Below are 14,842 nucleotides of genomic sequence, written 5' to 3'. Positions count from 1 at the left end.
GGGCCCAGCTCCTTGGCCCATGTGGGAATCAAACCGGCAACCCTGGTGCCATGAGCCCACATTCTAGCCACCTGAGCTAACCGGCCACCCCGACACCAATATTCTTTTCTTTTCTTTTTTTTAAAGATTTTATTGGGGAATTGGAGGAGGGGAACAGCGTTGGGGAATCGGGGAAGGGGAACAGACAAGTTGCTGTCCTTTTGTTCTTCAGTCTAGTTGTGGAGGACGTCGCTTCACTGGCCCATGTTGGTATTATCATTGTGCTTTTTCTGGGTGAGGCAGATCGGTCGCTGGCCATTGGACGGCCGCTCACGGCAGCTCTTGGCAGCTCACGCTGGCTGCCAGCCACTCATGCCAACTGCCAGCCAGTCATGGTAGCTTGATGGCAGCCCACTACAGCCTCACTGCAGCCTGTGCCATCGCCGGCAATTCACAGCAGCCCAGCTCCAGGTCGAGCTGTTGTTCACCATTTTAGCTGTAGAAGGCGCAGCATCACTGACCCTCGTGTGTGATCCGAACCAGGGCCCTGCTGCTCAGAGCTGGTTTCTCAAGCCAGCTCTTAACCAATGCGCCACTCGGCCGGCCCCTGACACCAATATTCTTAATTGTGCCTTTGTAGGGTATCCTGGGGATTCTGCACACTAGGGGGCAGTACATCATGGGACAATGGGGAGGGGAACTTTCTTTCCCAATGTGGAAGGAGGTGGCTGGGAAAGGGAATTTTCAAGGTTCATGCTCAAGCAGGCAAGCTTAGGAGAGCAACCTATGGAAGATCAAGGTTTATATAAAACTATCAGAACCCCTGGAAAAATCTGTATGCCCCAGGCGGGGGCTCCAGCCTCACCGGCATTCCCAGCAGCACCCCTACTGGCTGCTTTGTACCAGTGGGTAGATAGGCGCTGTCCCCAGACTCCCCAGCACTCATTATGGTCCCCCTGGGACCCCCCAGACCTCCTGAGTCCCAGAACTGAAGAATCTTATAGGCAGCAGTGGGGTGGGGGGCCTGGGGGGGCCTCTGAAACCTGCTCCAGGCCAGTATCCATTATGATTGGCTGTCTCAGAGGTTAAAATATTTTTAACATCAAGACCGCCCCCAGGGGGTCCCAAGCTACAATATAAAGAGGAGTGGAGAGGATGATGGGGATACCCACCTGGGTTGAACACCCCCCTCCCCAACCATTACACCAAAATGCCCAGCTAAGATACACATTGTGTATCTGGACCAAGACACCCACCTGGGCCTGTAAGGCCAACATGTCCAGCAAGGTTGAGTTTTCTACCCTTGCTTGGGCCAAGATACCCACCTGGGTGGAGATGCCCACCAAGGCCAAGAGGCCTACCTAAAAGGAGACACCCATCTTAGTGGAAATGCCCACTGAGTTAAGATGCTCACCTGGGTGGAGACTCCCATGAGCCCGCGTGGTCCATGCAGGTGCAATGCCCAGCAGCGCTCTAACCCCTGGGCCCTTTCCTTGCAGGAAGGAGCAACAGAAGAACCAGAAGCCGACCAAGTCCGTGTGGGAGCAGCGGACGAGTGAGATGCGCAAGCAGAACCTGCTGGCCAGCCGGGAGGCCCTGTACAACGAGATGGACCCCGACGAGCGCTGGAAGGCCACCTATGCCCGGCACCTGCGGCCTGACATGAAGACCCACCTGGACCGGCCGTTGGTGGTCGATCCCCAGGAGAACCGCAACAACAATACCAACAAGAGCCGGGCGGCCGAGCCCACAGTGGACCAGCGCCTGGGCCAGCAGCGGGCTGAGGACTTTCTCCGGAAACAGGCACGCTACCACGACCGGGCCCGGGACCCCAGCAGCTCCGTGGGCCTGGACGCCCGGCGGCCCTGGGCCGGCAGCCAGGATGCTGAACTGAGCCGGGAGGGGCCTTATGGCCGGGAGTCGGATCACCACCCCCGGGAGGGTGGCCTGGAGCCACCAGGGTTCTGGGAGGGTGAGGCCGAGCGAGCCAAGGCTGGAGACCCCCACCGGAGGCACACACACAGGCCAGGGGGCAGCCGGGAGAGCCGCAGCGGGTCCCCGCGCACCGGAGCTGATGGGGAGCCCCGCAGGCACCGGGCCCATCGCAGGCCAGGTGAGGAGGCCCCGGAGGACAAGACCGAGAGGAGATCCCGGCACCGCGAGGGCAGCCGGCCGACCCGGGGCGGTGAGGGCGAGGGTGAGGGCCCGGATGGCGGCGAGCGGAGGCGGCGACACCGGCACGGCGCTCCGGTCACGTATGACATGGACACACGGAGGGAGGACAAGGAGCGCAGGCACCGGAGGAGGAAGTAAGTGGAGACCATCTCAAATCTACGCGATGACAACAGTCGTAATAATAGTAACAGCCCAAGTGACACCTGCTGTGTACCTGGCACTCCCCTGAGCAACTCAGTCTTCTCAACGACCCCCTGAAATAGGTCCCATTGTCATGGCCCCAGTTCACAGATGGGGAAACTGAGAGGTGGAACTGACTTGCCCACGGTCACATGTCTAATAAGTGGCCTTGAACCCAGGCTGTCTGATGCCAGAGGCTGCCGGCAGATCATCACACCCTCATGTGTCTCGGAAACTCCATGAGAACTCTGCCCCAGAGTTTACGGCTCTTCTATGTGTGACCCTGGGCAAGTGACTTCACAACCTTGAGCCTCCGTTTTCTCAATCCGTAAAATGGTGTAGTGGGATCTAAAATGGCATAGTGGGTCATTACTGAAATTAAATGAGGTAATACATGCAAAGGGCCTGAACAAACAGCTAACACGTAAGTGACACGTTAAGTGCTTGGTCAGTTGAGACCATTTTTAGCTGTTATTGAGTGAAACATCTTTTTACCTGATGCTCTTCCTGGGGGCATTTGAAATGCCACTCTGGGCCCTCAGAATTCAAGGGAGAGCAGGGTTCACGGCTTTGGAGGCATCTTCCAGGCCAGCACCTTACCCAGTCAGAAACAGCAACCTCTTTCATAACGATGTTTTTTAACAGTCCTTAGAAGGTTCTATAGTGATTCTACACCTCGGAGCCCAACAACTTACATGTTGAAACAGACAATGTTCTTTTATTAATTAATGTCCTTTTAGTCTCTTTTTATATCACCATTAAGGTGTCATATTGATTTTTTAAAGATGTGGTTCTGTTATACAACATACGCAACAGGCCAGCACTTCTCAAAATTGGACGTGTGCATGAATCCCCAGGGATCTTGCTAAAACACAGATCCTAATTCAGTATATCTGAAGTGTAACCTGGGAGCCTGCATTTCTAAGGAGCTCCCAGGTGAGGCCAGGGACCACACTGTGAGGAATGAGACTCTAGAGGACAGAGTGACATAATTCTGAAACAGACATCTGTGCGCAAAGTCACCAAGAATACAACAGGCACAAATGCTCGGGGGTGTACGAACAACTCACATGACATGAGGACATTGCCATCAGTGTCAAGATGTTCCAAAATGGTGAACATCTCTAGGTGAAGTTCCTTATGAAATAGAGTCTAGTCTTCCTTAATTTGTCCAATAGTTGCATTCTGGGAAAATGCGATGTGTATTTACAACATGCAAAAATACTTGATGCTCATATGGAAAATGGAGTTAGGTTAAAACTAAAGGCACAGATCATTGCAAGCAGATTTTTTCACCTGTGTGAAGGACATGAGAAAGTCGGAAGGTAATTCTTTCCAAGGTGGGACTGCCCTGCACATGGTAAGATATTAGTATATTGCTTCCCACTTCCTAAATGCCCACAGTGCCCCCAATTATTATATCATTGGATCTCCACATAGCTCTACCATAGCCCCCTGAAAATCATTGTTCCGGGTCATTCCTACTCTAGGGTTTTCTCTTACAGGTTGTTCATTCATTCCATCAGTGTTTACTAAGTGCCTACTGTAGTCTAAGCCGGCGCTATGGGTTCAATCAAGTAATTGCAGTTTACAGGCATGCGGATGACAGGCTTCCAAAAGGAACAATCAGAGAAAGAAGGAGAGTATTCTAAACTAAGAACAGCATGTGTAAAGGCCCAGAGGTGGAGCAGAAGGAGGCCAGTTTGCAATTTGGAGGATGAGGAAAAGAGTGGCAGACAAAGAAATTGAAGGGAGAGTGATGGGTCGATCAGCAGGGCCTCGAGTCCACTCGGGGCAATGAGAGGCCTCTGAAAGGATTTTAGGTGGAATATTTAGGAAAATATTTAGCACACAACTCCATAATTAAGGACAAAATACACCACTATTGCTATTAATATAGTGATAATATTATTATCATCCATGGCATGATCTCTACTCCCATTATTGAAGGAGGCAGAGTGACAGGTGAAGGGCAAGGACTCAGGAGCTGAAGGTCACACTCCTGCCCCATCGCTTCCTGGCTTTGTGACTAGCAGTATGTCACCTCCCCTCTCTGGGCCCCTGTCTCCTCACCTGTAAAGTGGGGCTAAGTATGGTTTCTACCTCCTACGGTCGGCCTAAGGTTCAAATGAGTTAATATATATAAAATGCATTAAGTAGTGCCTGGCTTATAATAGGTGTTCAGTAAATGTTAGCTATTATCAGTATGAATATTATTAATATTAATTATTCAATAAATTTTAACTTTTTAATAGTAGTAGTAGTAAGCACTCAATAAGTGTTAGCTATTTCTATTATTATTAAGACTCATTGATAGACATTTAAAAACAACTTTAGATCTGTAGCCTTTAGATTGTTCACTCACACTCCTTTTTACAGATGGGGAAACTGAGGCCCAAAGAGGTAAAAAGACTTTCTTAGACAACCAGCTACTAACAGTCGTATGATAACCCAGCTTTCTTTTTTTTTAAGAAATTTTATTGGGGAACAGTGTTTTTTTCCAGGGCCCATCAGCTCCAAGTCAAGTAGTTGTCTTCAATCTGGTTGTGGAGGGCGCAGCTCACTGGCCCATGTGGGAATCCACTGGCAACCTTGGTGTTATGAGCCTGCACTCTTACCACCTGAGCTAACCGGCCGCCCCTAACCCAGCTTTCTTGAGTCCCACAACTGGCCTCTGTCCCTTCTCCTCTACAGACGAAGAAAGTACCTCCTCACTTACACCCGCAGATGCTCTGCTGGTCGGCTTCTATTCTCAACCAGGAGGGTGCTGCTAACTCCCTTATTAATAGACGTGTCAAACGCCCTGGTCAGGAAAGGCATTATTTATTTGGCTGGTGAAAAGTTTCTAATGCTCACTGGAAATAAAACTTCCTGAAGATTCAAGCACTTTTAGAGAAAAAGAAACCAAGATGAGCCATTCATCTGCTTTAAGAAAAATAAGAATAGCAAAGATAAAACTTTATTCAAGAATATAATATAGTAAAAACAGTAAAGCCGGTGGCCCTACCTAAGAACTCTGCCTCCTGCCTTTTTCCTCTTCTCATGCCTTAGGCCTTTTCCCAGACACACTGTTTTTCATTCTCCAGAACATTGATAATATATGTGACTGTTTTCTTTGTGTTCCCTCTGTCTTCCCCTATTTCTCCATTATCACTTCCTCTCCAGTTTCTCCAGCTGTCAATGTCCTCTTCCCCTAAAGCTTTCATTGACTCACCCCAGTGAAAAGTGAGTGGAAGCACATTCTATTTCATATTACTCAATTGTTGCTGGCCTCAGATCCCCGACACCAGGCAGCTGAGCTCAGTGGCACCCCAGGGCAACCAAAGTGAAGATGGAGTTATCCCTGACACTGGAGTGCAGTGTCCACCACTCCCCGCAGCAGCCAGGCAGTGGGGGACTCTGCTAGACCTGCCTGAGCAAGGGGGACTCTGCCAAGACCTGCGCATCCCTAGAATGAACATCTCAGCTCTTTGCATCTTAGTTCCACCTGCTCCTCCCATCACCGTGACAACCAACTCACCAAGAGGAGCAAGAAGAGAGATACTAGACTTTTGAGCTTCACAACTTATCCTGCATGGGGGAGAGAGGGTGCTTTATCTTTTAACACCCTGATTCTTAGAGCACCCACTGGGCCTCAGTCTCCAGCACCCCCATTCTATGCAGCCCAAGTTGTCTGTTGCCCCATTTTATTTACTGAGTGGTGTTGTAGCTTAAAATCTCTAGGACCAGAGTCCAGCTCAGTCTTTGCCCAGGTGGGTAACCCTGGGAAAATGCCTTTGCCTCTCTGGGCCTCAGTTTCCTCATCTTGAAAATGGACCTGATCCTAATACCACCTCCAGTGGTGGTGGTGATTAAATGTGTGGAAACTAAATGAGTTAATACATGTAGATCCTCAGGACAGTGGGGCACAAGGAGGCAGGACCATCCTCTGGGGCTCGGGGCTTGAGCTTACCCCAGACGAGGTGTCCGCAGCCCTTGGCAGAGGGAGGCAGTGCAGGACGGGCATTATGCAACCAGCTGCCTATTCAGGGCAGATGATGGCAAATCCCCAAGAGGGAAGAGGGACGGAACCTGACTTCAGAGTTTTCTGCCCCTTTTAGGTTCTCCTTGGAGACATTTGCAAATGAAACCTCCTGAAGAGGGATATGAGGCCTCCTCCAGCTGAGCTTCTTAAAACTCTGTGACACACAGAGCCAACAGAGGAAGCAAACACAAGACAAAAACAAAGGCCTGCAGATCCCCTTTCCATCTGAATGGGGGCTCTTGGTCCCAGGCGAGCAGCTGTCCCTCTATCGAAACGTTCACCGTAGTCTCAGCCGCTGTGTTATTTATAAGTCCAACCTCTCTAGATGGTGGCCAAAGGGTTCCGAGTCTCTTTGAAAGGATAACTTTACTCAGCCTGCTTTTCGATAGGGCTCTCTATTTAAATATATATATATATATAAATGAGGGAATACTCCCAGGCAGATTTTCATCAGAGGGACAACTTCTAAGAAAGCACCAGCAGTGGGTTAGAATTAGAAACCCGTTTGCAGGCTGTGCAAGACATTGGGGGAAAAATGGATTCAAATTCATTTCATTTAATCCATACCATTACAGCCGACGCTCACTGCCCAGGCACAGCATTCGTTTCTAGGGCTGCTGACAACCCCTGGTGGTCAGTTTTCCTGGGCTGACAGACACATCGCTCCAACCTCTGTCTTCAAAGGTGTGTGTGTGTGTGTGTGTGTGTGTGTGTGTGTGTGTGTGTGTTTCTTCTCCCCTTTTCTTCTCTCCTAAGAATACTTATCATTGGATTTAGGGCTCACCTATTCCAGGCCTCTCTCATCTCATGATCTCTAACTTAATGACATCTGCAAAGACCCTTTTTCCAAATAAGGTCACGTCACAGGGTCCAGGTAGACATATCTTTTGAGGGGTCACCATTCAACCCACTACAGCCCGTCTTCTGACCCCACCCCAAAATTCACGTCCATCGCATGTGCAAAATACATTCACCCCATCCCAATATCCCCCAAAGTCTTCACCTATTTACAGCATCAACTCGAAAATCCCAAATCGCATCATCTAAGCCGGGAATGGGTGAGGCTCTGGGTATGACCCACTTGGTGGCAAAATCCCCCTCCATCTATGAACCTGGAAACTAGAAAACAAGTTGTCTTCTTCCAAAACACAGTGTTGGGACAAGCACAGGATAAACATTCTTATTCCAAAAGGAAGAAATTGGAAGGAATAAAGGATCACTGGTCCTAAGCAAATTCTAAATCCATGAGGGAAAATTCCACAGGATTTCGAGGCCTGGAGGTAAATCTCTAGCCCTCACCTCATTCACACATTTATTCCTATTCCTGCCGGTGACAGGTGTGGTTCCTGTGCCCCTGTTAGGGGTGCGAAACAGGCTAGCTCACCAGTGGCTACAGAGCAAATCAGCACCAGGGACTTCATGTTCATCTCCAAGTTCTAGGGAAGGTTCTACTACTATTATTCCCGATTTAAAAATGAGGGACCTGAGGCTCTAAGAGGTTAATCAAACTACAGAGTCACATAGCTAGTAAGTGGCATTGCTAAGACTCAAACCAGATCAGCCTGCCTTCCGAGGTATCGATCCATGACCTCCTCACATGACTGAATAGTGAGAAATTCTCCTGGGCCTGCCCGTCTTCCTGTGTGGCCTCAGAGAGACAAGTCTGAAAATAAATTACCTCATCTCTCCTTTGCTTCCTAACACCATGGACTTTTGCAAGTTAAAATGCTTAGCCAGTGGGAGACCTTTCAGGGGAGGTTAGCTTTTTTTATGTGTAAGCATTAGGTAGATTTAGGCTTCTGGGTTGGGCCTGGGGCACCAGGCCTGTGCTGTCCAGGGGCCTCAGTTCCTGTAACTGCATCAAATCTCCCAGGCGTTCAATGAACGGGTGCAACCTGAGTGCTGACTTTTGCTCACTTCTGGTCTCTTGAGTGAGTGTCTGTGATGACAATAGCCTGACAAAACCATTTTCTAGTATGACTCAGCTTCTCTGGGCCTCAGCTTCCTCGTCTGTATAATGGGAGAAGCCATGATCCCAGCCTGATAAGATAGTTCGAGAAGTTAATGAGTTGAAATAGCACAGATGTTGGCCCACACTCTTGACCATTACAGTGAGGGCCAAGGATTCCCACACCCATCAGCTATGGGCTAAGCCTTCTGGGAGATCTCAAATTGCTTCATAAGAGAGGTGCAGTGTCAGGTAGCCCTGTGAACGCTGCAGTCATGTTGTCTGGGCTCCAAGCTGGCTTTGCCACCAACTGGCTGTGTGGCCTTGGGCAAGGCCCTGCCTGTATCTGGGCCTCAGTTTCCTCATCTGTAAAATGGGAATAGTAGTACCTGAAACTAATAATAATTTTTTAAAAAGATGGGAATAATAGTACTACCCACTTCTCATAGCTATTATGAGGATTAGATGAGCTGATATGTGTAAAGCCCAACACACAGCAAGGTCTCAATAAGTATGAGCTGTTACGAGGACGTGTGCAGGGCACAGGCTGCAGAATCAAGGGTTGCCTTTAAGAAGAGCCAGAAAGAAGTCTTGGGCTGCAAAGCCCTCTGGACAGAGGAGTCGTTAAGTTTGTAACCAACAGATGTCCTTTGTTTCCGGTAAACAAACTTTGCCAGGGACCAATGCCCAGGGATTGGGGGAGGATGAGGCCCCTTATCTGAGGATCAAGGGTTCAGAAGGGGCGTGTGAAGGCAAGCAGATCACACTCGGGGCAGAGCCCTCAGGGAGGTGGCTGGGGAACCAGGTCCACTGAATCCGTGAGTAGGCGGGCAGAGCAGGGGCCAGTGGGGACAGACACGCAATGAGCGGGGGCTGAGGCCTGGGAGGCACCTGACGGGCTCTAGACCCCAGCCACCCACACTGGAGCCACGGCTTCTGAGGGTCTCTGCCAAGCTGGGGGATGAGTATGTAGATGAGAGGAGGCATGATTGAAGGGAGGCCTGCGCCTGTGGGACTTCTGGTCCTCAGTGTCCTCATTTGAGAAATGGGGACATTCATTCATCATTTGACAAGAAGTGCCATGTGCCAGATCTCGTTCTGGGCACTGTAATCATAGCTATGAACAAGAGAGACAAAAATAAACCCCTTGCCTCATGGCGCTGATGTCCCAGTGGGCACTGAGGTAGAAAAAGCTCGTGAGAACCCTTAAAGTTTTCCTCTCCCTCTCCGAATGCACTAAGCAGTCCTGTTGACTCTTCTTCTCATGTCCATCTGCATGGTGTTAATTACTTGAGTAATGGGGGCACCCTCCTCATCTCCCCCACTCTCCAGCTCCAGCCTCACTGGCCTCTTAAAACTCAGCAAGCTTGTCCTTCCCACAGAGCCTTTGCACTGGCCATTCCCTCTGCCTCAGATGCTGTGCCCACCACACTTGTATCCCCGTGAGAAATGATCTCACTCGTGTACCAACTGTGTTGCCTTGGGCAAGAGACTTAACCTCTCTGAGCTTCCATTTTCTCATCTGTAAAATGGCGCTAGTAATTGCCCCTCTTAGGACTGAGGATGAAGAGGTGATTACAAATCAAGTGCTTAGAACAGCACCTGGGAGTTTGGGTTACTGAAATGTCTGCTGTTACTATTTCTATTGTTATTTTGTAATACGTTTATGTGCATAGATTACCTGGTTCCCCTAACTGGAATTTTGGGAGGGGACATACATAGTATAGGCATTTAAAGCTATGACGCAATCCCACCCCTAAGGAAATGGTGTCCCCTTGTCTGCTTTAGCCACTCCTGGAAACATAGTGTGTCCAGTCTTGCCTGGGAGTTAATGGGGGACATGTAGACAGGTCTGGAAGTTTCGGCTTGGGTAGATGCAGGCTCTGGCAGAATGTTCTCTTCCCCCTGATTTCTCTCCCCTCAGGAAACAGCCCTCCTAGCAATACAAGCACTACGCTGAAACCTGGGAGGGTGGCCGGTTACCACTCACATGGGGACCAAGAATCTACCAGGCCTCTCTCAGTGCCCAGCTCTGGAGAACTCTGGGACATGGCCTCTCTATGTCCAAATTATATCCCTTGAATGATGGCATCTTAGGCAGGCTCCAGAAATGTTCTGTTATTCTCAGTTATGGCTTCTTTTTCATTGGTCTGCCTTCCTCAGAGACAACCAGGGCTCTGGGGTCCCTGTGTCGGGCCCCAACCTGTCGACCACCCGGCCAATCCAGCAAGACCTGGGCCGCCAAGACCCGCCGCTGGCCGAGGACATTGACAACATGAAGAACAACAAACTGGCCACCGCAGAATCAGCAAGTCCTCACGACAGCCTTGGCCATGCCGGCCTGCCCCAGAGCCCAGCCAAGATGGGGAACAGCACCAACCCCGGCCCCATGCTGGCCCCACCCGCCACGGCCACCAATCCCCAGAACACCTCCAGCCGCCGGACGCCCAACAACCCGGGGAACCCGTCCAACCCCGGCCCCCCCAAGACTCCCGAGAACAGCCTTATCGTCACCAACCCCAGCAGCACCCAGACCAACTCAGCTAAGACTGCCAGGAAACCTGACCACACCACAGTGGACATTCCCCCAGCCTGCCCGCCCCCCATCAACCACACCGTCGTCCAAGGTGAGACCTCACTCTTACATGTCAGTGGGTGGGTACCCGGTATCCCTGGACCCAATTCCTGGAGGCTTGGCTGAGTGACCCTGGACAGTGACCCCCACCTCTCTGACCTCAGTTTCTTCCTCTGGAAAATGGGTATTGATGTGGTTCCTGCCCCACAGCGCTCCTGGAAGCATCAGATGAGATAATATGCATACAGTGGCGGGCCGGTACATGCTCAATAGGGTTAGAGTTATTTCCTGCATCCTAAATTCCCACAGGGGAACCAGCAAGCCACCATATCTGAAGAGCAGTAGATTCTTCTGATGGAAATTTGGGGGAGTCAGATGTTTTTTTTTCAGCCAGCACTGTCCAGAAGAAATGTGAGACAGGCCACATATGTAATTTTTAATTTACTAGTAGCTATATTAAAAGACAGAAAATAAAGGATGGGGGAGGGAGAGGGAGGGAGGGAAAATAAAAAAGAAATAGGTGAAATGAATTTTAATAATTATATTTAACCCAAAATGTTATTTATATCCAAAATGTTACCATTTCAACATATAATCAATATCTTAAAAATTATAAATGATAATTTTTAACAGTATCTTAAAAATCATTTGGCATTCCTTTTCTCACAGTCTGTCTTTGATATCTGTGTGTTTGGCACGTACAGCACATCACCGTTGGGACTAGCTGCATTTCTGTGTCAGACAGCGAAGGTCTAGGCACTTGAGGGACTGGTAGTTCTCACATCCTCAGCTTCATCCCAACTTCCATTTAAGATTAGGATCAGAGAAAAACTAGGAATTTAGAAATGACCCAGTGAGCTTATTTCCTAAAATGATAACAGTAGCCCAGTTCCTTAACTGTCAGTTCTATGCAAGCGATTTCCATGCATTTGTTCCAAAAATGCTCACCACAATACTACCAGATGGAGCATGTCATTGTGCCCATTTTACAGATTGAAAAACTGAGGCTCAGAGTCTCAGCCTACCCATGGACACCTAGCCAGCCATGGCTGCAGAATCAGTGCTCAGGAGGGTGATGGCTTCTCGCCCTGGTCAGGAGAGGGGAGTTAATGGGGGAAACCCTGAGTTTGATGTTAGGTGAGCTCAGTATCTCCATCTATATAGTTGGGCTAAGGGCCGGCCGAGTGGCTCAGTTGGTTAAGAGCTTGCTCAAGAGTTTGAGTTCTGAGCAACAGCGGTTCGATGCCAGCCTGAGCTGAGCAGCCGCTAAGCTGCCAATAGGTAGCAGGATGGCTCAGCTAAAAAAAAAATATATATATATATATATATATAGTTGGGCTATTGAGACTCACCCTGCCTGCCTTCAAGTGACAGTATGAAGATCATCATGAAATGGGAGAAAGTCTGTGTTAATCTCCTATGAGGGTCCCACCAGACTCAGGCTGTAGAGTGGTTGAGAGCAGACACTCTGGGGCCAGGCTGCGTGGGTTCAAATCCCAGCTCTGCCACATCCTAGCTGTGTGACCTTAGGCAAGTTACTTCACCTCTCTGTGCTTCAGTTTTCTCATACATAAAATGGGGATCATAAAGTACTAACCTCACAGGGTCATGTGAGGCTTAAACTGCATAATATGGTACCTGGCACATAGTACACACTTTATCAGTGTCAGCTGCTTACTGCCTGCTCGCAGGGAGTAGACAGGAGCCCAGAGGCTTGGGGGAAATTGTGGCGGGAGCCCTGTGTTGGTTCTTGTCCCAACAGTGAACAAAAACGCCAACCCAGACCCACTGCCAAAAAAGGAGGAAGAGAAGAAGGAGGAGGAGGAAGACGACCCTGGGGAAGACGGCCCCAAGCCCATGCCCCCCTACAGTTCCATGTTTATCCTCTCCACGACCAACCCGTGAGTATGACCCACAGCTGGGGCAGTGCAAGTCAGGCCAGAGAGCAGACCCAGAGAGAGGGCAATGGGGGAGAGTGGCCTCCAAGACCAACCTTAGTCCATAGGGGACCTGTGAGCAAATTTAAAACTGAAGCCCTTTCCTTAAGTCGTATGAGATTAAAATTTGTTGTAAAGTACTGATTTTGTTGGGAAAGACCCCCTCCTGCCATCAGCTAGAAAATCATTGTCATAAATATCCTAATCCACACTGTCTATGATGTGAGAGGCACCCCTTAGAAATGGCTGTCTTGTTCAGTGCACAACCTATACAACCATACATGCATGGCAGCCCTGGTCTCTAAGCTTTGCTGCTAACCTCTGCTCCACAAGGGTTTGGATTCTGGGCAGATGGTCTCTGAGTTTCACAGCCCTCTGTCTTGGGCATCCTCAAGGAGGATAGATTATTTAGGAGAGAAATTTATCACATGTATGTCATGGTGGCTCAGTGTTATTTGACATTTTTCCAAAGGGTATTCCTTAAAATTCTGCTCCCTCAAAATGCTTATTGACAAAGAACAATCATATCAGATAAGCTGGGGAGGCAACTGCTTTTTATAAACTGCCACTTGGGGACTTTTTTACTTAGTTAACATTATCTGTTTTGCTGCAGAGATACTTATGTGGCCCTTTCTCTGTGTCAGGCATGGTTCTGGGTGCTTTACAGGTGTTTTTTTTTTAATTCTCATAATAACCTTATGCGATTGGTACTATGCTTATCCCCATTTAACAAATGAAGAAACTGAGGCCCAAAGATGCAAAGTCACCTGCCCAAAGTCATACAGCAAGCAAGAGGGGGAGCCCAGAGACGGACTGGCTCCAGCATTCCTGTTCCTAACCACTCGTTCCTGCTGCCACTCATATACCCTTATGACATATTTATTATTATTAGCTCCACTTCAAAGACTAAGTACTTAAGTATTATTCCATTCACATATTAAAGGCTCCGATAAGGCCTATAATTCATAATTTAAGTAACTAACGTTTTGGAGCCTCTACCATGTACCAGGCATATATTAACTCTGTGATCCCCACATTCTTGTGAGTTCTGCCCTATTATTATGGCTATTTCACAGATGAAAGCACAGAGGCACAGAGGGGATAAGTAACTTGCCTAAGGTCACTCGACTAATTTAATACAAAATAAATTTACTTAACCCAGAGTTTCCCAGTTTTCTCTGACCATAGGACATTTTGTGCATGAAAAACCTTTTCATCGCCTGCAGAATCGAGGACAGCATTTCTTCAGTCCGCCTGGGGATCAGGGCATGTAAATATCTTCCCTAACGGAGGGCCCTTCTCCCTTCTTGGGATTCCAGAGCCCCGAGAGAGCCCCCAGATGTAGGAGCTTAAGAGTTTGTTGGGTTTAGGACTTTGGGAGTGAGAAATCTAAGATAGTGGTAGGTAATAGAAGATGACAGAAGGCAAGGGCTTGTGAGCCCAGGGTCTGAGTGGACCTCTGCACACCCACCTGTTCCCAACAGCCTTCGCCGCCTGTGCCATTACATCCTGAACCTGCGCTACTTTGAGATGTGCATCCTCATGGTCATCGCCATGAGCAGCATTGCCCTGGCAGCCGAGGACCCCGTGCAGCCCAACGCACCACGGAACAACGTGAGTCCTACCCAATGTCCTCCTCCTAGCCGAGCTCCTCTGTCTCAGGCTACTTTCTCCTCCATCCAAAAGCTCATAGCTAAGGTGAAAGGGATGCTTGTCTGGAGGGGAAACACCGGTTCTTTGGGGATGCTCTGGAGAGCTGACTGTTCCTTAAGGAGGTGGTGGCTCTGTGCGCCTGGCAGGGAAACAATGGCCCAGAGTGGCTGGGGCTAAAAATTGCTGGAGACCCTAGTGGGGGGAGTGAGGCTGACGGGATGTGGAGTTGCATTTTCTCTACATGGAATGTGGGAGATACTCAGGCAAGGGAATGTTCCGTAGGCAATCCCCTAGGCAACCACGTCTCACCAAGCAGTCTCTTCCATTTTGACATGAAGCTTTGAAAGAAAGGATTATTTTGACTTAGAAAC

The 14,842-nt window shown here is 49.2% G+C and overlaps 1 protein-coding gene across 14 annotated transcripts in view; it reads left to right on the top strand.

Moving 5' to 3' along the window:
* Window positions 1-14,842, top strand: part of CACNA1A (calcium voltage-gated channel subunit alpha1 A) — a 293,690-nt gene that overhangs the window by 220,311 nt on the left and 58,537 nt on the right. For all 14 annotated transcript variants that reach the window (XM_019664149.1, XM_019664142.1, XM_019664141.1 and 11 more), the window contains 4 exons: window positions 1,479-2,288; window positions 10,470-10,933; window positions 12,644-12,782; window positions 14,303-14,432. In XM_019664149.1, coding sequence (XP_019519694.1) covers window positions 1,479-2,288; window positions 10,470-10,933; window positions 12,644-12,782; window positions 14,303-14,432 — 1,543 coding nt within the window. The remainder of the gene's footprint in view (window positions 1-1,478; window positions 2,289-10,469; window positions 10,934-12,643; window positions 12,783-14,302; window positions 14,433-14,842) is intronic.

This window comes from Hipposideros armiger, unplaced genomic scaffold (genome assembly GCF_001890085.2).
Source record: "Hipposideros armiger isolate ML-2016 unplaced genomic scaffold, ASM189008v1 scaffold_417, whole genome shotgun sequence".
Taxonomy (NCBI): Eukaryota; Metazoa; Chordata; class Mammalia; order Chiroptera; family Hipposideridae; genus Hipposideros; species Hipposideros armiger.
Note: the sequence above shows the minus strand (reverse complement) of the source record. Positions and strands in the feature narration are given on the sequence as shown.